The sequence below is a fragment of the Megalopta genalis genome, chromosome 6 (genome assembly GCF_051020955.1).
Source record: "Megalopta genalis isolate 19385.01 chromosome 6, iyMegGena1_principal, whole genome shotgun sequence".
NCBI classification, from domain to species: Eukaryota; Metazoa; Arthropoda; class Insecta; order Hymenoptera; family Halictidae; genus Megalopta; species Megalopta genalis.
In genome coordinates, this window is record NC_135018.1 from 2,814,848 (window position 1) to 2,836,596 (window position 21,749).

A 21,749-nucleotide genomic window follows, 5' to 3' on the forward strand; every position below is an offset into this window, starting at 1 on the left:
CGAACTTTTCGAGTTATCGAAGTTTTATCGTATCGCCATTTTTAACGTACGTTGTTGTTTCAAACGTTTCCTCTATCTTTCAGGTCTTTCAAATATATGGAGTTAACTAAAGGAAAAGAAGTTCTTAGAGTTTACAAAGTGAGTGATAATAAACAGATTAAATGTAAGCTTATTTATATAGTACATTGATTATATTTGTTATATCGTATTTAAACAAATGTATAGACAGGGAACTGTTTCTCGACGCTGGTGCTGGTTATTTGTTTTATATTAAAAGTTGGAAATTTCTATTATACAGGGTTTTTTTTGATAGAACTACCAGTTTTTGTTATCATTAAATAAGCAAAAACAAGCATAACCAAAAGTTAAAAAAATATGATCATATCTTTACCTGTAATGTATTTTTAGTTCTTTAATTGCTTATGTTGTTCGAAATTTTGTAGTCACTGATTTTCACGGAGTCGCTTGTGGTTTAACGCTTTAATTTTCGTATTTATTGAATTATAAAAGCACAGAGACAGAAATCTCTCCATAAACAGATAAACGCAATAACTAAAAGTATATTGTTACTTGTTCTAACAAACATATTTTGAAAACAACTAGTAGTTTCTGTTGAAAAACCCTAAGCAATATACACTTATTATTAGTCACAAAAGTCTATGTTCATGTGATAAATTTCAAATATTCAAGAAAAACAATGGATTTATTACTTCAACTTGAACAGATTTTAAAACGTACTTGTGAGGAAGAAGTATTTATATTCATCAAATTTCATTACCTTGATTAGAGATAATGCAATAAATATTTGCAAAATGTCCAAAAATTTTGTCTCCAGTATTTGATACTTATCGGATGTACATGCGCATCTGTGACTATAGTAAAATAAGCACTTTAGTCTAAAGTAGAAGTTGTATTTAGAATCGTAATTGTAACAAATTATAATTGAATAGAATTGATAGAGAAATATTAAAAGGTTTGAGTGCTAGAAAATGTAGGAAAGAGGATGATAATAGAAACAACGTATGATCGCTTGATCGATTATACATTTTTGTAAATACATGTATGTAATTTATTGTACAACATAAAAATATAGAGTAGGCATACTTGTATATTACCTCCTCCCTGACCAGTAAAACATTGGATCATATTAATTTCTATAAGTTCATCAAATGTACTATATTGAATAAAAGCCAGCTGACTTAGCTTGTACAGATTACATTTCAACACTTGAGCCAAAATTGCAGGACTTCTTTCTTTCATATGAAAATATGAATTTAAATGAATGAATTTTCAAAATATATTAAATCATCCTTTTATTTATGTATAGGTATTTAGGATAATTATTCAGAATCATAAATTGGTTAATAATTCGGAGTTACAAATTAATTCCAAATAATTACTACATCTAAATGTCTGTACAACGTTTGCAAGAAAGAATACATAAACTATTTTAGAAACTATTCTTTTTTTATAAGATCAATTATAGGATTACTATCTATTTCTAGAGTCTTAACTCTAAGATGAGGGACTTGAAAATGTATTAGTATACTTTCTGAAAAAACATAATATAATGTGAGAAACAGATCTTGCAAACAAATCTGTGGTATAATACAGTAACTTTCCATTATATCTACTATTACGTACCTACAACATCTTTATCTAGTTTATATTCAGCAGCTATTTTGTCTGCAGTGTATACGTCAGGGTTGTCGGAGTGGTCTTTCAAAAATGTCAGAACCTGATTCAAAGAACATTTACCTTCAGGAACATTGTCCGAATCATAATAACTGAAGTCATATTCCTGTATATTACGTTCTTGTGGCAATGGTCTTATTGACTTTATTGCTTCCTCTGTTTCCTGCTGGAGACGTGTAAAATATTTGTTTTAGCCTTTTTTATTACATTACTTAGAAATTAATAAAATAAGCAAGTATAAAAACAGCGGATACCATAGGATCGGTGGACTTCACATAAATATTCTTCAAGCGATCATCTAGTTGCATATTCTTTTTGTAATGCTCTTCTATGAAGTTTGGATACACTGAGATAAAAAGACTTGTTTTAGTACAATGTACACTGGAGAAGCTAAATATTAAATACAATTTATTAAATTAACATAACGTAAGTTAAAAACTACTCGTGTACATAAATTTTTGGAGATAACTTTTTTTTTTAAAAAAGTAGTACATTAATGTAATGTATAATTTTTTGTGTTTTATCATAGACAAAAACAATATGCTCATGTAGAAACATTAATAATAGACACTACTTATTTTTATTAATAACTAATAAAAATACTATTGTACTAAGCGTAACTGCAACATAGAAATGAGAGCTTCTTAACGCGTAAACATAGAATTATAATCATGAGTAATGGATTCAATACATTCACGTATGAATTAAATTATTGTATGAATTAAAATTGATTTCACTCTAAATACTTAACCCTTATGCATGTTTAGTAATCAAGGAACTGTTCATGTAGAAACATTAATAATAGACACTACTTATTCTTATTAATAACTAATATAAATACTATTGTACTAAGCGTAACTGTGCAACATAGAAATGAGAGCTTCTTAACGCGTAAACAGAGAATTATAATCGTGAGTAATGGATTCAATACATTCACGTATGAATTCAAATTGATTTCATTCTAAATCCTTAACTACTTCAAGGAACTTAACCCAAGGAACTACTTACTTTTATCTACCAATTCCTTTTGTTTACCCACTGAAGCATGTTGAGGCGCCGGAGTTAGTTTTTCCTTCGCAAGTAATCTACTTGTTCGATTTTCGATATTGAACGCACGAAATGGTCGAGTGACAAACGTTTGTAAGTTTCCCATCATAACCTTCTAACAGAAAACGGGAGTATTAAATCATGACATAAATTTTCCATTATACTCCGTTTTCTAAGTAGAATTAGTAAGTACGTATGTTACATAACTGCACATAAGAATTTATCGTACATGTAACAGTGAATTAGACAATTGTAATTTTCATATATTACATATTATAGAATGACTAGGTTAAGTTTTTCCATTCCAGTGACACCAACCCGTTAACTCCTTAACCCGTTCTGATTGTGCGCAACCGCTTGAACTTCGCTACAAAAGCGTCACGAGCAATGCATGATCAGCAATGTAAATAGTAAATTCTCTTACATATATACAGTAAATTCTCTTTAATTCTCTATTCTCCTCAGCTTGGAACAAAAATAGACAATCTTGGAAGGGATACGAATAATCGTATCTCCTCTTCCCAAATTGTCCATTTTTGTGCACAAGCTGAGGGTCAATTAGGGAGAATTTACTGTGTCTGGAGGCAGCAGCAGCAGTTGCTGCTAATATGTAATCAGTTTTTCAGAAAAAGATAGACCCTAATTCAGTGTTGCGTGACCACGCGAGCATAAGAACGATTTACGATGGCGCTGCCGTACTATAATCTCCGAGAAATGGCGACAAGAGGGAAATTCGAATATAAAATGTAACGCTGTTGATTGCGTTATGGTCATAGTTGTATATTTTATTGATTATGTAAATTTTTATCCAGGTGGAATAGCTTAGAATTGGTAGAGAGATAACGAAAGAGAGATAGAGAGATAGGGAGAGAGAAAGCGAGAGAGAGAGAGAGAGAGAGAGAGGGAGAGAGAGAGAGAAAGCGAGATAGAGGGAGAGGGAGAGTTCCCATGAAATTCCTCGACGAGAGCTTGGTTGGCGAGACTAATTGAGAAATGCAGGAGAAGTCACGTAGCCTCTTGGAAGATCTTCCCCAATTTCATGTAGACAGAGCCGAAACAGTCACTATATTTTTTCACTAATTCAATTATTTAATGTTAATATCGTCTATTGTTAGTGCCAACAATGTTAGTGCCAACGATAGTATATTTTCTTCTTTCAAATATATGTATATATTTTTATTAATCCGAAGTTAATAAAGAAACTTCACTAACGAAATTGTGTTTTATTTCATCAGAGAATGAAATACCTAATTAGCAAATAACATTTATTTCTTAGTAACAACTTACCCCAGTGCGTTAACAACTTGCCCCCTCCCCCCACCCCTCCCGACGGGGTAAGAAGTTCCGCTTGAGAGTTGACCACAAAAAAACGAACGAGTTTCTACGAAAAACTCATAACAATATAGATATTTATTGTAGAATAAATGTAACAATAAATTAGAAACGAAAAAACTAACTGTGCACTCTCAATATGCACCAAGTGACACTGAGCATCTTGGTTGTGCAATAAAATACACTGATTTTACGATTTTCAGATTGGTAACTTCGTTTTAGTATGTTCGATTGTGGTTGTTCACTTTCGTTGTTTACTTGAAAAATTAAAGTCAGATTATATATACAGAAACCAATCAAGCTCCGTTCAAACATTCTTCGCTGTGGCTGATAATGGTCGTAGAATTCGTTACTTCTTTATTGTTTATTATACTCTTCCATATTGCTCGCTATTGCCTATTAATATTTTAATATTTTAATAATAAAACATTTCAATACATTGATAATATATTGCCTTCAATATTTAGAATATACCTAGGCAAGTGCGCACCGGGTTGCGCTAATTACGCGAAGCTGGAATCGCTAATGGCTGAAAACATGCCACGATAAGCGTAGTACGATTAATCGAAAGCACAGTTTGGAGCTTGCAAGTCTGTCACTTGTGATGCACATTGCTTTTGCGAGCTGACCTTACGCGGATACTAGCGTCGCGACAATTGTTCCCAAATGTTCTACTACACCGAACAGAGCAGAGTGAAATAGGAAAAGGACGAGCTCATCATCTGAAACAAAAACTTGTTGTAGCTGCGATGTTCTGTTGTTTTGTGTAACGATAGTACTGGGGCCACTTACCATCGTAAAGCCTTCGTAACACGGGGTGAATAAGCCAACAAAATTAATCGCTATTTCCGTCTGACTTCTCATCATCGAGAACAACACGAGCTTTTGCATCTTCGTCGGTATACGGTACCATAATGAATTGTATCTGATCATTCAACATCGTCGGTTCGTTATTGCCTCGTCGCATTTGTTTACCACATTAGAACCGAGCATCGTTTAATATTTATCATTGTTACTGTGTTACTCGGTTCGACAGTCTGTACTCAACTTATCGACATCTTAACAGTATCATCGTTAAAATAAAACTGATCGTCATCGATCGCAAACAAACATAAGTCAAATACAAATTTCTTTCCTTCATAATTTCGGTGAGTCGAAAATGTTACAGTAAATTCTTCCTAATTGACGCTCAGCTTGTACACAAAAATAGACGGAAATTATATAATATAGAATAGATAAGATAATATAAATAATATAAGATAATAATAAGATAATAATAATATAAGATAATATAGAATAGATAATATATAATAGATAATATAGAATAGATGAAATTTGAGAAAAGGTGATGCGATTATTCGAGCCTCGCGGCTCGTTTTTATAGTTACCGATTGTCAAGAACTATGCAAACAAGCCGTAAGGCTGGGACACTTTCCGAATTGTCCATTTTTGTTCCCAAATTGAGCTTCGATTAGGGAGAATTTACTGTACATAGATGTCCTTAAATATCTTTTTTTTTAACACTAAACCTACCGCTGCTGGTCAAATAACCAGTTTCACATTTTTTATTTTTTTTTTATATTCCGTACATTTAAATTTACACACTGGCTCCCGCATCAATGTAAATTTAACCGTGCGCCACCGTATTCATTGAGATCGCGGATCGCATTTTAAGTAGAAAAAAGATGTGAACTTACGTTTCTTGGAAAAGGTTGTAACTACTGTCCAGCACTAGTTGCCCGCTATAATTGTTTCCGCATATAAACGTAGTGTATGCCACGACAAAGTGAATACTAAGCAGCACAGCATCTCGATCATTTGACTCGGTGATGCTTATAAAAAACTGTGAAAAGCAGTCTCGTTACGTTTCTTTCGACAGAACGACGAAAGCATCGTACGATTGACATCCAAATCCTACTTTTTTATATTAACAATACTCACCCGGTAAACATTTACACCGAACGCGATAATAACTATTATGGTTAGAAATAAACATGTTGCCAGCATATCGTCCGTGAACATTTTTACGTAGCTTTGTGCGAGAATACATAATGTTCCGGTACGTAGATCATCGAAAGGCATAGAACGAACGAAACACGTGACATAAGTATAGTGAAACATGTGTAACAATAATGTCTGAATAACGTTTGGATGAAGGTACCAACAGAATAGCGCGACGGTGCATTTCCGCAGCCGATCGTATGTCTATTATTTTCGTTGACTTTGAGTTCGCCACTGTGTTCACCGCATTTTGCATTCGGTAACTGAAGGCAGAAAAATATGCGGGCGCTGTAAAATAACTAATCGATTGTTCGAGCGAACAAAGTTCGTCGCACAATCAACGTAAATGTAATACAGTTGTTCTTATAGTTGATCGTTTACAGCAGTGCTCGGAACGCTTCGGAACGCAACATTGGGCTCCGCCTTCAGGCTACCGCCGCAGTGCCTCGCTCCCCGCGATGCTTCCGTCGGCTGCAGCGGAGTGGGGAGCGAGACGCTGCGGCGGTAGTCAGGAGGCGGAGCCCAATGTTGCGTTCCGAAGCGTTCCGAGCACTGGTTTACAGGAAGCTTATTATATATATTCTATATATATATATATATATATATATATATATATATATATATATATATATATTCTTGTCTGCTTATATATATTCTTATTATATTCATTCCTAGATATTCAAATAGATCATTATGGCAAAGATGACCGAGACGAATAAATCTTGGAGGTTAAAACGAAGTTGAAAACTTCATTGCAACGTACGTGGCGATTTTCAGCATTCCGCTTATGTAGGTGGCGAAAACGGTAATTGACCCTTCCGTACAGGTCAACGCTAATAAGCCGTACGACGTTGTTATTATTATGTGCCAGCAAGAAAAAGCACTCTGCGAACTTCTTTCGGTGTAAAAGAATCCCAAGAGGTTTAAGAAATGAAGCTGCGTATCGTTATCCAGGAATGTAGCTACTCCTAATGTTGCAACCAGGCACAATCCCCCTGTGCACACCATAGCTAGAACCCGCAATTATGTTGCATTAGTGTAGTTGCTACTTCAGAGGATCATGTTCGTTTGTGTAGAAATCATTTTCACTAATTAACCCTTTGCACTCGCGTGACGACGATGCTTACAGTAAATTCTCCCTAATTGACGCTCAGATTGCGCACAAAAATGGACAATTAGGGAAGGGGAGATACGATTACTCGAGCCTTGGGGATCGTTTTTTGTAGTTACCGATTGTCGATAACTATAAAAACTTTAATCCTAAGGATGTACGTGCGAGTGCATATGTGGAAGCAACATTATTATACTCATTACCGAAATATGCTTGGACAATACGCTTTGCTACTATTGAATCTTCCAAGAAAATCTCCAATTCGACAGGATTTTTCAGGGCTGCATAGTCCGTTTGCATATTGTCGAGTATGGCTTTCATCTGAAAGCATGTGAAAAGGACAGTGCGAGGACATTAAAATTGCACTTTATAGGTACAATGACATTGTACAATAATTATATTATTTTTATATTATTATATATTATATATTATTGTATATCATATATTATTATATATATTATATATATAGTATATGTGTAAAATTAGGTCTCTGTGCAATTATTACTAATGAAGACGCCTTCACATTCGGAAATTCAAAACAGATTTTCTTAAAAACTGTAATATAATACTATAATATAATATATATAATAATATATGATTAAATTAATAAATTCATCAATAATTGATTAAATTATATAAATTTAAAACAGATTTTCTCAAAAACTGTAATATAATACTATAATATAATACTATAATATAATATATATTATATTATAGTATTATATTACAGGTATTACAGTATTATATATATTATATTATAGTATTATATTACAGGTATTACAGTATTATATATATTATATTATAGTATTATATTACAGTTTTTGAGAAAATCTGTTTTGAATTTCCGAACGTGAAGGCGTCTTCATTAGTAATAATTGCACAGACCTAATTTTACTATTTATTTTTCAGAAACAATATCGAGATACTCAGATTCGCACAAATATGTGTGCGGGATACTTTAATTAGACCAATAATTTTGTCCTCGATGTAACCGAAACAAGTTATATTCATTGACTTACCAATGGAAATAATGGAATAGAAGTGGAGTATCGTAACAAATACAAGAATAACGTCAATCCGAATGATATAATCTCAACTGTCTCACTCAACGACAATTTGATATTTCTCGTGGTCATTATCTGGAAAATAATTATATTATTCAAAGAACTCATTTTTTTGCATGCACAGTATTGTCACTATTATAAATCAATACTTGGCAATTCTAATGTTTAACTTTTCCATTGCTACACAAACGAAAGAAAATTTAACGAAACTTATGGATTGCTCGTTGCCACACATGAAATAGTTAATTGAAATTTTCCCACTGCGCTGGAATTCGAGTCAAAATTTCGTTTAAGGGATCATTCCTTTATTCCTGAAGAAGCTTCAGAAGATTCTTCTGGATATTTCACGAATATATTTTTCCTTGCATGAAATCAAATGCGAAAGCTAGAGAAATTCAAAGTATTTTATCTGTTGCACCCTTCCTGATAATATCTGGATCGCGTGTCCGTGCCTTTATTGTGCTTTAAAAGCGTACGAATGAATGGCTAAGAATGTACAAAGACGTTTGTTCAGCTGAGAAGCTCCGAGAAAGCAACAGTGAAGCAAGGAAAACAAAAGGAAATAATAATAATAACAACCAGGAAATAATACTCGTGCAACATTGAGGAACGTGAAGTTATCAAATGAATTACTGGACGATCTTTCCCTATATTACGAATTGGCCATACATCCACACTCGGATTCAGTCGATGACACGATGAAAACAACATATGCGATATATGGTCCCAAAATATTGAGCGGTGACAAATCCAGCATTTACATTCACCAAAGGGTCTCCTGACGTAAGCGGTAACCGATGTAGCCGCAACATTGAAAGAATTCACATCATCGTACCTTCTCGATGGATGTCCCCAGCAACTAGACTCAATTTCTAAGGGAAATAATATTTTTGTAATACAAAGTATCCTAAATCGTCACATGCTCTACTACCAGTAACAGCAAATTTACGGGGGGAACCCGATGTATCAGCTTAAAAAAACAATTCTTTTTGCTTTAATCAATAATAGGCTACATAAAAAAATCAAAGATCACTCGCAACCGGGAAATGAAGGGTCCCAAGGTCATTTCGAGCAACTTTTTCCTTAGCGAAATTGCAATCCGCGGCTTCGTTTACGAGTTATTAGCAAAAAGACACTGACCAATGAGAAACGAGCTCGACTGAAGCGAGGCGGCCGAGCCAATGAGCGCACGAAGCCCAGTTGGCTGGGCCGCCTCGCGCCAGCTCAGCTCGCCTCACATTGGTCCACCGTTTTTCCTCAATAACTCGTAAACGAAGCCGCGGATTGCATTTTCGCTAAGGAAAAAGTTGCTTGAAATGACCTCAGGAATCCCTTATTTCCCGCAAGTAGCATAATTTTGGAACACTCTGTACACACATATATTATTGTACAAATCATTCTGAAAGTTTAGGAAAGAATTGTTTGCTCAAAAGAATTGTAAAAGCCACCTAGTTATTAACTTCCCAAGATGGGCTTCCCCCTGAACGAAGGCTTTACAGCTTTCTATTAAAACTAGTGAAAGTGATAGGTATAACCAGGAAGCCAGATGTCGCAATGCGCACGAGAATGATGCACGAAGCGCGGATCCTCAGTGTCGAGCCCTGAACCACCGCGTCTTCGAAAGCTGACGAGATGGATTGCAGAAGCGCTAGATTGGCTGCAAATGAGGAGCTGGAACAAGGCGAAAGCATTTTGCATGGAGGCAAGCGTACCGATTCACCCTCACGCGTTCCACAACGTGGAAATTCCGCCAATTCCGAATTTTAGACACTGGCTACAAAGCACCTAAATTCATCTTATTTTTCGAGTTCATTCGTCTCATTTAATTCATCTTATTTGTGATCCTTAAATTCATCTTACTTATGATTCTTAAATTCATCTTATTTCAGCATCTGATTACATCTTATTTTTCTTGCAATATATACAGTATTACTTCGAAACATCATTTCTTGACTCGAAGGGTGAAACAAAAATGAACAACAATTCATTCTGGAATCTTTTATGCAACTGTTTTAGAGGCGCGTTACGAGGGTTATGCTAAATAACTGCAAGTACGTTAGAACCTTGCTAATTGAAGATTGTACGAAAATGCACACAGATAACGAATAATTATTTAGACAAAAGACCAGCAAGAAAATTTACTACGAATACGAATATACGAATATTCAGAAATTTATGCAATACATGAAGATTCAAATGTTTACGTTTAATACTTTATAATGCTTGGTAATAGCAAACGCTGTTGGAGAAATGACCCCTTAAAAAGATATTCCGCCACGAGTTAAATCTGTGTCACCTGGCTCATTATGCAGGTGAACGTCACCAGAAGGACGACGAATCTCTGAATGTATGTTAGGATAGATCTGTCGTAGGGCCAGAGGCCAGTGAAGCACATCAAAGTGTGGTAGAACTTGTAGTTTCCGTCGAACACATCCATCTCGTCCGCTGTCGAAGAACGTTTGTTGCAGGAATCTGAGGCATCGTCCAACTACACCTCGGCACCATATTTTATTCATGCCATTCTACTTTCATTTCAATTTTTCTGTCAGTCCAATTCTCCTCAGAAATTGCCTATAATTCGTTCGTATTACGCCGAAGATCCGCCTGGAATCGATCGTTTCGATTGGCTCGAGGAAACGTCGGAAAAATACGAAACACCAAGTTCACGAAACACCCCTGTGTCGCGAATGCATTAAAATATTCGCAGCACTCTAATTTCCTATTGTGTGCTGCGAATATCATTTTTCTTCTTGTGTGTGACTATGAACGCGTGCTATGTAACTTCGGAATCAGTGGCTGAAGGGTACAAAAGCGTACAAAAATGATTATCGTGCACAGAAAAATGGACAATTTGGGAAGAGGAGATTATTCGAGCCTTGCGTCTCGGTTTTTTTTAGTTGTTAATAATTGGTAACTGTAAAAAGCAACTTCTCCCTTTAGGGAGAAATTATTGTGTTTCTTTTTAGTGTAACTCTCTGTGAATGCGTGTTTTGTAACTGTGTACTAATATCTTGAGAACTAATGGTATTTCTTTTTAGTTAATTGTACAATTTATCTTATAATTATATTATATATAATTATATAATATATATATTATAATATATATATTTTTTTATTGTATAATTATAAAATAATATCATTATACATAATATAATATAATTATATAATATTTGTAATAATATAATAATAATAATTTTTAATTATATAATAAATATATAATAATATAATTATATAAATTATATAATATATATATATATATTATATATAATGATATTATCTTATAATTATACAATAAAAAAATCTAATTTTCAGATAAGGAACGTACATCTTCGATTTTTCGTTTCATTAAAGATTTGTTCTCTTTATAGGAAAGAAGCGACGATTTAGGGGAGGCTTATCAATGATTCGTTGAATAATAATTGAAACACCTGGATGTGCAAAGACGTCTCGAAGAAATCGTTGACTCGCTTTTCAATGTGACGGACATTAATGACTCCTCGTGAATGATAAATTCATATCAGTCGCCCTGCGACTCGACCAGCAACATTTTCGATGTCTCCAGGCAATATTTATAATTTGTCTATATGTAACAGTAGCATATTTCAGAAAAATTGGAGCCTAAATTATTAAAATGGCTGATCGTGATTGTGCTATCGAAGGAGACAGTGTTAATAATTGAACATGTAGTACCGTGCACACGATGACTCCCCTATTGCGCGGTCCTCGATATTCCCATAGTTAAGATTTCAGTCAGAAGCGAAGCATTTGTACGTTCGGTGCAGTCAGTCAGTTAGCGATCAACGGCGCAGGATATAGGACAGTTAAAACATGACGAAGCCTTGCCCCAACTCGGTATTATTACTACAATGTGCAACAAAATAATACATGCGCGTATTAAGCGCAACGGTATTCAGCCTGCCTACTCTACCGGAAATACGTAAAAGCATATATTCTACTCAAGAAGACGTTGCAGTAAATTGGGTAAACAGCATTTTCGTTATTTAACACATCACTTAATATATAGAGCACCTTAATACCTGTGACCTGCGGAGATTTTCTCGTCGTGACCTTTCCGATCTGTTTTCCTGGAATTGTTCTCCGCGGCATATTTATGTTCAACTCGGGTTTCTTATTAACAGACCACGGATTCTATGCGTTTATGACAAAAGTTAGTTAAATAGTGGATAAAGTTGCCTAACGTGAGACGGCTAGCTCTCTTATTTCTATTATACAGGGTGTCCAAAAAGGTATTTGAAGCGCTGAAATGTGCGATTCCTGAGCTAATTTGAGGCAACTTTTTCCTTAGCGCAAATGCAATCCGCTGCTTCGTTTGCGAGTTATTAGCGGAAAACGGTGACCAATGAGAGGCGAGCGCGGGAACTGCGAGGTGATCGAGCCAGTGAGAGGAACAGGGCTGTGACTATGGGGCGCAATGGAAGGAGGAGGCTACGCTCAAGCTCCGTGCCGCGTTCGAAACAATGAACAAGTCGAGGAGAGCGAAATTTTCGAATTTCTTTGGCAACGTGACAGTGATAATTTCACGAAAAACGCTATACATCCTCGTTTCAGAATGTCTAAAGAATATTTAATAATTTTTCGGACTTGAAATAATAATATATAACCGTAGTATGATAATGAATATAATAAATATAACATTAGAAGAACTCTAGAAACGATATAAATGAAAGGAACGTGTTTCGTGTTGGTAACAAAATTCGTGTAAAGTATTTTTGACAATTTCATACAATAAAAACAAACATTGATCATATTTGTATAATTGAAAAATGTACAAATTTCAGGGACGGCGAGGACTTGTTGTGAAACACTGCGTTGATACGAAAATTAAACAAGTCAAGTGAATGTACGTCGAAATTCGTGAACGAGCAACTGTCTGCCGAATTAGGTTTCAACGAGGACAAGCTAGGTGTTAGTATAATTTACAAGGCGGACGTTTCCTTTATGCCAACAAAAACCGTGACGCGATGGAAAGGCGTCTTCTAACAAAATGAGCTGCGCCAGAGGAGAATCGTGTTATAAGAACACCGTGTTCTAAAATGGACTTCTAAAAGGACTATCGCAATTTTCGCACCGACTTATATCGGAATCGTGTTTCCAAAGTAGCGTGAAATAGAAGGGATGAATCTAATCATTGGGCCATCGAAAGGGTCTCGCATTGTTTACAATTGAAGGGTTTCAGGTCAAAGGTTCCTGTCGACATGCATTTTGAAAAATAAAGGTTTTACAAATAACTGATTGGTCCCGATAATAATTGAAAATATAACATTCCCTCGAATAAACGATATTGTATAAGATTCTGATTGTTAATCTCATCATTATTCCTGTTAATCTTGAGAAATGAATTTATTGGGTTGTCCGGAAAGTTCGTGCCGATTTTTTAGGAAAATTAAAACGCAGCTCATTTAAATATTGGAGCCAAGCTTCACAGTATGATCGTGGACGGTTGATTTTGATTTATTCAGCATTCCTGCTAATTGACGTAATGTTGAGCGTGGGTTATTCTCGATTTCTGTTCTAATCGTATCTTCGTCTGTGGTGGACGGCCTACCTGGACGTTCTTGATCTTCAAGGTCGAAATTTCCAGCTTGAAACCGAGCAAACCACTTCCGCACAGTTCTTTCGGCTACAGCATCCTCGCCGTAAACAGCGCATATCTTATTTGCCGCTTGTGTGGCATTTTTGCCCTTTCGGAAAAAGAAAAGCATTAAATGCCTATAATGCACTTTATTTGCCACCATAATCTAAGGCGTACAAAACTGATCAAAACTAACGAATCGTAACCAAGCTTTTTTCCAAATATGGCTGAAGTTATTTCTTTTAGAATATGAACACATGTCATTTGTTTTCAATAATTGTGATATATTCAGTCAGGTCTCTCACGCTACCTACCGAAAATCGGCACGAACTTTCCGGACAACCCAATAATACAGGCTCAGGGACAGGATGAACCATTTACCCTCCATTATCGTCAATTGAATATCACCCTCCAGTTGATTCTACTATTCTTTTCCCTTCATATCGCAGGAATCTCCTCGATTATACGAGCAATTAATTTTCTCGCATCAGTCACAATGATAACAAATTTATCAATAAATTACGATCAAATTCTCCTATTTCCATGATCCGTAAAAATCACCGCCATCTTATTACTTCTATCCTTACTTGTTTCATCAGGAGCTATATTACTAACTGATCCTAATTTAAATTCATCATTTGTTGACCCTTCGGGAGAAGTTGACCCCGTACTTCATCAACAATTATCCCGATTTCTTGGCCACCCAGAAGTCTACATCTTCGCATTGATTTCACGTACAATTTCCAACGAAATTTGGAAAAAAGAAATCGTGTCCATACGTAAATAATAACGCTCATTAGCCTGATGAGTGATTCACAACGGGAATTCATCCCTGAATGGTGTCCAATCACCGGTACATTCGCCTCGCAGCCGAGCTCTCCGAACGTTTCGTCGTCAAAATTTCGCAGACCGTCAGAAGTCGATTTTTCGTTACTTTCTCGAGAGATACGGCAGATTCCGCGAGGTTGACAGAAATCGAAGACTATGCGGCAAATTCTGCGCTCTTCTCCTCTCCTCTTTCTAAACTACCCTTCTGGCTGGAAGCGCGGACCCGGCGCGCCGTTTGCCAAATTCCAAACGGCGTGGCGCTCATCAATATTCCAATAGTTGCGTTCTCTCCTCGGGCCGAGTGCGAAGGTCAGCGTCCCTTTTCCTCCGACTAGGTGTTCAACCTACTCGGGTCAAGTAGGGCGAGAACGGTGGGCGCCGCTTTCGACGACGACGTCGTCGTCGTCGCGACGACAACGCGTCATCATTGGAGCGCGAGACACCGTCGGGTGAGCGTCGAGGGCGCGAGCTTCGAATAGCGGAGACCGCCCCGTTCGTTACACGAGGGAACGTGATCGCGTCGCACGTGCCGCATTACGATCGAGCATTGGCGCAGTCTATCCTGTCCATAACCGTTCTAAATTGCGACCTTACGCAAACCGACGGATTAATGTGCAGTTTTTCGCCGGACCCGGTTGATCGCGTTCGTCCGGATCTCTCTCGCGCGCGCGTTTAGCTTCGCGACGCGCGACCGCGACCGGATCGAAAAGCGTCGCGCGTGATACGTGCAGCCGAGCCGGAAGTAAATAACGCATGTCGGCGATCCGACGTTTGATCTCGCGGGAACGAGCATCGGGCGAGTCTCGCGCGATCAAAACCGCGGAGCAACGTCGACGGCTTCTTTTTAAATAGGGCGTGTTCGTTCCTGTTCGAAAGATCGATACTCGACGTCGATTTATTCGATGTTACACAGGATGATCGTTTAGAGAAGACCGGCGGAAAAATGGATGCGGTGTCCGTGCAAGTGGAAACGTGTGGGCATCGTGTAGGTGGCGATCCTTGCTAAAAGTGTTTCCCCATGGCCGATCGATCTCAGTGATAGAATTTTCTTGAATTGTTTAACAGCCGTGATGCACGGCATGGTAACGGTATCGAACAACGTTGTGCATCGGCGATCGATGAACGAAAAGTGTCGAATGTTCGATTGCGGTGCTCGCGAGTGCCGCAGATCCAGTCAGCCCGCGATCGCGCCGCTGTAATGAACGGTCATGACGGTCCGCTCGTGCGACGCACGGGAATGTCGGCGCACTTATTGCTGGCGTAAATATCGAAAATGTGGACTACGTAAGTGCACACCTCACGTATCACGTTTCACACCGTTGCGTGCATGCGATCGTCACCGATTCATTTTTAGCTGTCGGGTATTTCGATCGACAACATTTTCAAATGTTTTTGCACGTCCGTATGCACGCGTTCCTGGAGCGATTTGTTCGTATCAATATTTCCATATGTTTTCTTTTCACGTTTTCTATAGAATACGACGGAGCGGGTAAGGGGAATTGTTGTTATTTAAAATGAATGGCATTCGTCTGTATTTCCATGGATTATTTTGTTGCAGAGTCGATGTGCTGTTTGTATAGGTACAAATCGTCGTGCGATACAGCGTTTGATTCATTTTTGTATAAATACAATATTTATTGTTGGCAATAATATTTATTTATTATTTTTATTTAGTTAGCAGTAACGCGAAATAACGTTTATTCAGTACTATGTGAAGAGAAGTAAACTAGGGAGGGATGAAACTCGCGTAATTTTGCATAAACGTGTGTAAAATTTGACGATAACAATGCGAAGATATGTTATTTCTCGTAAACTATAATTATCGTGCTTTGTTTTTACAACATTCGTTGCTTGTTTTTACTTTTACTCCATTTTTGTTATCTCCACCTATAAAATCGCCTGTTATTAAAATATTATGCAATAAATGATTTTAACGATTTTGTTGCTCGTATCTACGTTAACGAAACGAGAGTTTCAGAAACTATCTTCGTAATTATCAGCGTAAATAACGCTGTCAAATGTCGTTTATTTCTCGAAAGTTCAAATTTCATCGGTCTCGACATTTCGATATGCAGGCATTGTACAAAGGCGAATATGATAAATGGATGAAAGGGATTGGAAGCAGTATAAATAATGCCATTACCTCTCTGTGGAGAATGTTCGAAGAATTTTAATGCAACCTTAACGGGCACGGCGTACTGCGCCGTATGAAATGCGTAAACCAACTTGTACGTTTGTTTTTTCTTTTAACTTTGCTGCGGAAACGAAGGAACAGGTAAACTGTGCTTGTATATGTGCAGAGAAACAGTTATTTTATATTGTACACGACGGAAAATCGTAACAATGTATAATAATAGTAATAGAGTAATTATTATAATTTGTCTACGAATGTCTACATTATGTTTTTTAATTAATTTTTATCGCGGTTATATTCGCTGTTAGGTTCATCAAAAAATAATTTCACATTTTTGTTACAGAAATATTCGCTATTCTTTCGACAATTGTTTCCATAATTTCGCGATACATATAATTTTATATGTTTAAAACTTATGTTAGTAGCTTATTATGTATGTTAACTTATTATATTATATATTTAAAAATTATGTTTTTTTTTAGGATTAAATGTATTGCACATTTTGTGTTTCTATTGTTAGTACGAAGAAAATAAGTAAATATTCTGTACAATACGTATTTGTTCCGATGCATTTTTACGTAAGCGAGAAGACACTAACGAAGCAGATTCTATTATGAATAATAGAATTGTTATTTGAGATGTATTGATCGAAATTCACGTAAGAAGTATCAAGCTATAATTAAACTTGCATAATTCTGTTGCGTGTATCACACTAAAGCGAATCTTATAAAACCGTCCATTGAGAAGAAAGATGATCCATTGAAAATAAGAAAATATTATTTGTCCCTCTCAAATCAATAAATTTTGTTCTATTAATTTTTCTATATCTCTTTGCATTTGGAGGAAATTCAATTGTTCACTGTATAAAGATTATTATGATTGAATATGCTAAACTAAATTTGCAGAAAATAATTAACTGAAAAGTGATCCGGAAATTGAAGCTTCCTGCGGCCATTCGAAGTAACTTTTTCCTCAGCGCAAATGCAATCCGCGGCTTCGTTTGCAAGTTATTAACGAAAAACGCTGACCAATGAGAGGCGAGCTCTCGGCTGACGCGAGGCGGGCGAGCCAACGAATGCACGAAGCCCAGTTCCGCTGATTGGCTCGGCTGCGTCCTCCGAGCTCGCTTCTCATTGGTCAGCGTTTTTTGCTAATAACTCGTAAACGAAGCCGCGGATTGCATTTTCGCTGAGGAAAAAGTTACTTCGAATGATCTCAGGAACCTTCTATTTCCGTATTACGAGACATTTTTGGGACACCCTGTATACGTAGAAGGTAAAAATTGAACGTGAAATTAATGTACAGTTGACAATAAATTAACACGATTGCAAACGCTTTACATCGTTCCGTCATAAAGAGCGTTGTTTACATTGCATCGATTCCCCTCCTTGGAATGATTAAGTGCACCTCATATTTGATTCACTTGTGTAAGAGGCAGCTGCGCAATGACAGGTGGCCTTTACGCGGAGAACACACCAAATAGATTGAATTGTCGTCACGCTTAATTGCAGATTGACAAGGTGCTTCTCGCGCATATATCCTATCACAAACAAGGGAGGTGTTCGAGAAGAGAGAAACCGTTCGCTATTGTGTAAAAATTACATATATATATATGTAATTTTTACAATAGCGAACGGTTTCTATTTATATACTATACTATACTATATATGTATATACTATAGTATACTATATATATAATACTATACTATACTATATATGTATATACTATACTATACTATATATGTATATACTATAGTATACTATATATATATATAATACTATATTATACTATATATGTATATACTATAGTATACTATATATATATAATACTATATTATACTATATATGTATATACTATAGTATACTATATATATATAATACTATACTATACTATATATGTATATACTATACTATACTATATATGTTTATACTATACTATACTATACTATATATGTATATACTATACTATACTATATATGTATATACTATACTATACTATATATATGTATATACTATACTATACTATACTATTTATTATTTTATATATATATATATAAAATAATAAATAGTATATAATTTATATATATACTATTTAATTTGAAATACTACGTCGGTCGTTTAAAACACTAGTTATTCTCGAATAACACACGCAACAGGCGGTTTATGTTTATGGTAGGAGCACCTTCTATCTAAAGTAGAGCTTTTTTAAATGTTAACCGAACACTTAGCGTTACCATTATGGTATTTTATTTCGTTTACCAAACGATTACCGCGTGTAATCCTTTACATTGACATTCCAAAGAAGACACGAATACTTCTTCTTTTTTGTAACGTTATTATATACGTAAATTTACAAATATTCAAAAACTCGAAATAAGAGAACAATTGACTTCGCTGTGTATATAAAAGACGTCTCGGAGTACGACCACGAAGCGTGCATGCCAAATTGCAAATGTGATAGGTATGTAAAGACGATCTATTATTGCAGTATCCGTCGTTAAATTTAGGACGGATAATTCAGGGTTCGTGAAACGAATACATCTGGGACATCGATATCGACACTCGAAGTCCGTTATTTCTCTACCGTGACGTGTGTACAACTGCTTCCCTCGATCTAAAAACGAGTCGACGTTCTTATAAATCCCACCAGAAAAAGTCGCGAAGCTTTTCGATAATTGTTCCGCCAAGCCGCGCCGTTATTAATTTGATCATGAACTTTCGACTAAGAAAGATCCGCCGGCGTGTTGCCGAAGTATTGGAAACCACTTTCCGTAAATGACCGACGTCTACGTTTTTAGCAAATACAATGGAGAAATAATGTTCGTAATTGTAAGACGCGATGTGTTATTATAGACGACCATTTGTCGTGTTCAATTCGATCAGTATTAATCCTTTGCACTCGAGTAGGCGACTCTGAGGCGCCACTGAAATTGTTATATCACGTTCCAAGATAACTTTTATATTATATTTTATTTATATTATTTTATATTAGATTTTATATTATATTTTATTTTATATTATATTATTTATATATTATATTTTATATTAGATTTAAGAAATCTAAATTAAAAACGTTGCAATAATTGTTATATGAGACAGAAAACTCAATTTCATATGCATAAAGTGCACTTTGTTATACAAAAAGGATATATTATAAGTCAGAAAAATTATTCTAGATTTACAGTTAAAAATGGCTTCGAGTGCAAAGGGTTAATTGCTTCTACTACAGTTGTGAACAGGATACTTTGAGGTCACCTTTTACGCCAATGTATCCGATGCTCTGCAAATTCCAATCCGGTTGGTCTTTTGTTTGTCAGTTAGTGGCGGTTGCTTCTTCACATTTTAGGCCTTTCCAAATGCTTTGTTAGCGGTAACACATTTTTAGAGAGAGCGGGGGAGAGGGAGAGAGAGTAAGAGGACTCTGATTGGCCACTCAACACTTATCAGAACCTTCGTAGAACAAAGATCACGCACAACTATCTATAAATTCTCGCACCTTTTCTAACAGCTTAGACGTTTTATTATTTTTCGCACTGTCCTAACAATCGTTCCAGATTTGCCGTGCTATCATTGTCGAATTCGAAGCATGCCTTATAATTTGTCGACCTTCTCGCACAATTGTTGACTTTGGACGACCACCGGGGTTCTTTTTAACATATGCTCCCTTTGCACACTAACTCTTTGGTACAGGATGTTATCTAATGATCTTATTATTTGATCTATCTAATGATCAATCTTTATAACATCTTTATAACATCAATTATAACATCGATATAACAAGGCGGGGAGGAGATAAAAAAAACGCGGTGTCGGCTACGCGATGGTTAAAGCAGAAGCCCGTCTTCAAAGTTGCAAATTTGCGACTGTTTCAGAGTTCTGCGATCTATCGGAACTTAGCTTGCTAAAAGTTACAAGTCCGTAAGCCAACAGTATAAAATATAATATATAAATAATATAATATAAAATAAAATCTAATATAAAATCTAATATAAAATAATATAAATATAAAATATAATATAAAAGTTATCTTGGAACGTGATATAACAATTTCAGTGTAATTAATGGACCGGTGTATGACTTTGCTTTCCAGATTATGACGCGAGGATTGCGCGGACTATGCTCGTGTGACCACCGAAGAGCCAACAGTGGCACTCGTGAGTGTTCTTTATCGTGGTGCCCTCGGTAGATTCGATGGGCACGCGAACGCATCGACGAAGGAGCCATTGAATTCCGAAGACGCGTCCGCCATCATGAACGAGCCGGAGCCTGGCCTTTCGCTTCTTCTGCCACCCAGGTACCGACTTCGCGATCTCATTTTGGGAGATTATGCTTTTAACGACGACGGGGAACGGTGAGTCGAATACACTATTTTACGGTATTGAAAATATCTGTATCGATTCTTCCTCGCGATCTGTATATCAATTCTTAACTGTATTTTAGTATTAGATAAAATAATGAAAATAATATAGGATCTATATATATATATATAGATCCTATATTATTTTATATATAATAGATATTATTATATAGATATAATAATATATCTATTAATAATAATAATAATAATATATTATATTATAGTAATTATATTAATATAATAATATATAATAATAATATAATAAATAATTATATTATATTAATATTAATAATAATAATATCTATTATTATATAGATATATAGATATATTATATAGATATATATATATATAATCTATATATTATATAGATATATAGATATATTATATAGATATATATATATATAATCTATATATTATATAGATATATATAGATATATAATCTATATATTATATATATAAAATATATATAATATTATCTATATATTATATATATAAAATATATATAATATTATCTACATATTATCTATATAATCTATCTATTTTTTTTAATTAACGAAGAGCACGCAGATCTCTGTAAGGCACGTGGC

General features: G+C 35.6%; 3 protein-coding genes across 12 annotated transcripts in view; 1 reads left to right on the top strand and 2 right to left on the bottom strand.

Moving 5' to 3' along the window:
- The window catches only part of LOC117223885 (xaa-Pro aminopeptidase 1), a 75,575-nt gene extending 74,474 nt beyond the window's left edge, over positions 1–1,101 (top strand). For all 3 annotated transcript variants that reach the window (XM_033476469.2, XM_033476470.2, XM_076523270.1), the window contains one exon: positions 84–1,101. In XM_033476469.2, the coding sequence (XP_033332360.2) occupies positions 84–106 (23 nt within the window). In that variant the 3' untranslated portion in view covers positions 107–1,101. The remainder of the gene's footprint in view (positions 1–83) is intronic.
- Positions 1,026–3,363, bottom strand: LOC117223886 (NADH dehydrogenase [ubiquinone] 1 alpha subcomplex assembly factor 4). Of its 7 annotated transcripts, none has more exons than XM_033476474.2 (5): positions 3,061–3,363; positions 2,704–2,857; positions 1,950–2,041; positions 1,645–1,861; positions 1,026–1,552 (listed from the first exon to the last, which is right to left on the bottom strand). In XM_033476474.2, the coding sequence occupies exons 2-5, from the start codon at positions 2,849–2,851 to the stop codon at positions 1,458–1,460; spliced, it is 552 nt and encodes a 183-aa protein (XP_033332365.2). In that variant the 5' UTR covers positions 2,852–2,857; positions 3,061–3,363; the 3' UTR covers positions 1,026–1,457. The 7 variants fall into 7 exon arrangements, with proteins under 7 accessions (XP_033332365.2, XP_033332363.2, XP_033332364.2 ...); XM_033476472.2 differs by having other exon boundaries at positions 1,645–1,858; positions 2,936–3,137; XM_033476473.2 differs by having other exon boundaries at positions 2,972–3,130.
- Positions 3,364–4,133: 770 nt separating this feature from the next.
- Positions 4,134–10,706, bottom strand: LOC143259764 (uncharacterized). 2 transcript variants are annotated; one of them, XM_076523271.1, is made up of 12 exons: positions 10,547–10,702; positions 9,786–9,921; positions 8,920–9,122; positions 8,206–8,325; positions 7,390–7,507; positions 6,839–7,085; positions 6,240–6,338; positions 6,016–6,106; positions 5,772–5,917; positions 4,867–4,999; positions 4,549–4,796; positions 4,134–4,470 (listed from the first exon to the last, which is right to left on the bottom strand). In XM_076523271.1, exons 1-11 carry the CDS (start codon positions 10,685–10,687, stop codon positions 4,749–4,751), a joined length of 1,482 nt encoding a protein of 493 aa, XP_076379386.1. In that variant the 5' UTR covers positions 10,688–10,702; the 3' UTR covers positions 4,134–4,470; positions 4,549–4,748. The 2 variants fall into 2 exon arrangements, with proteins under 2 accessions (XP_076379386.1, XP_076379387.1); XM_076523272.1 differs by lacking the exons at positions 8,920–9,122; positions 9,786–9,921 and having other exon boundaries at positions 10,547–10,706.
- Between the last annotated feature and the right edge of the window lie 11,043 nt (positions 10,707–21,749).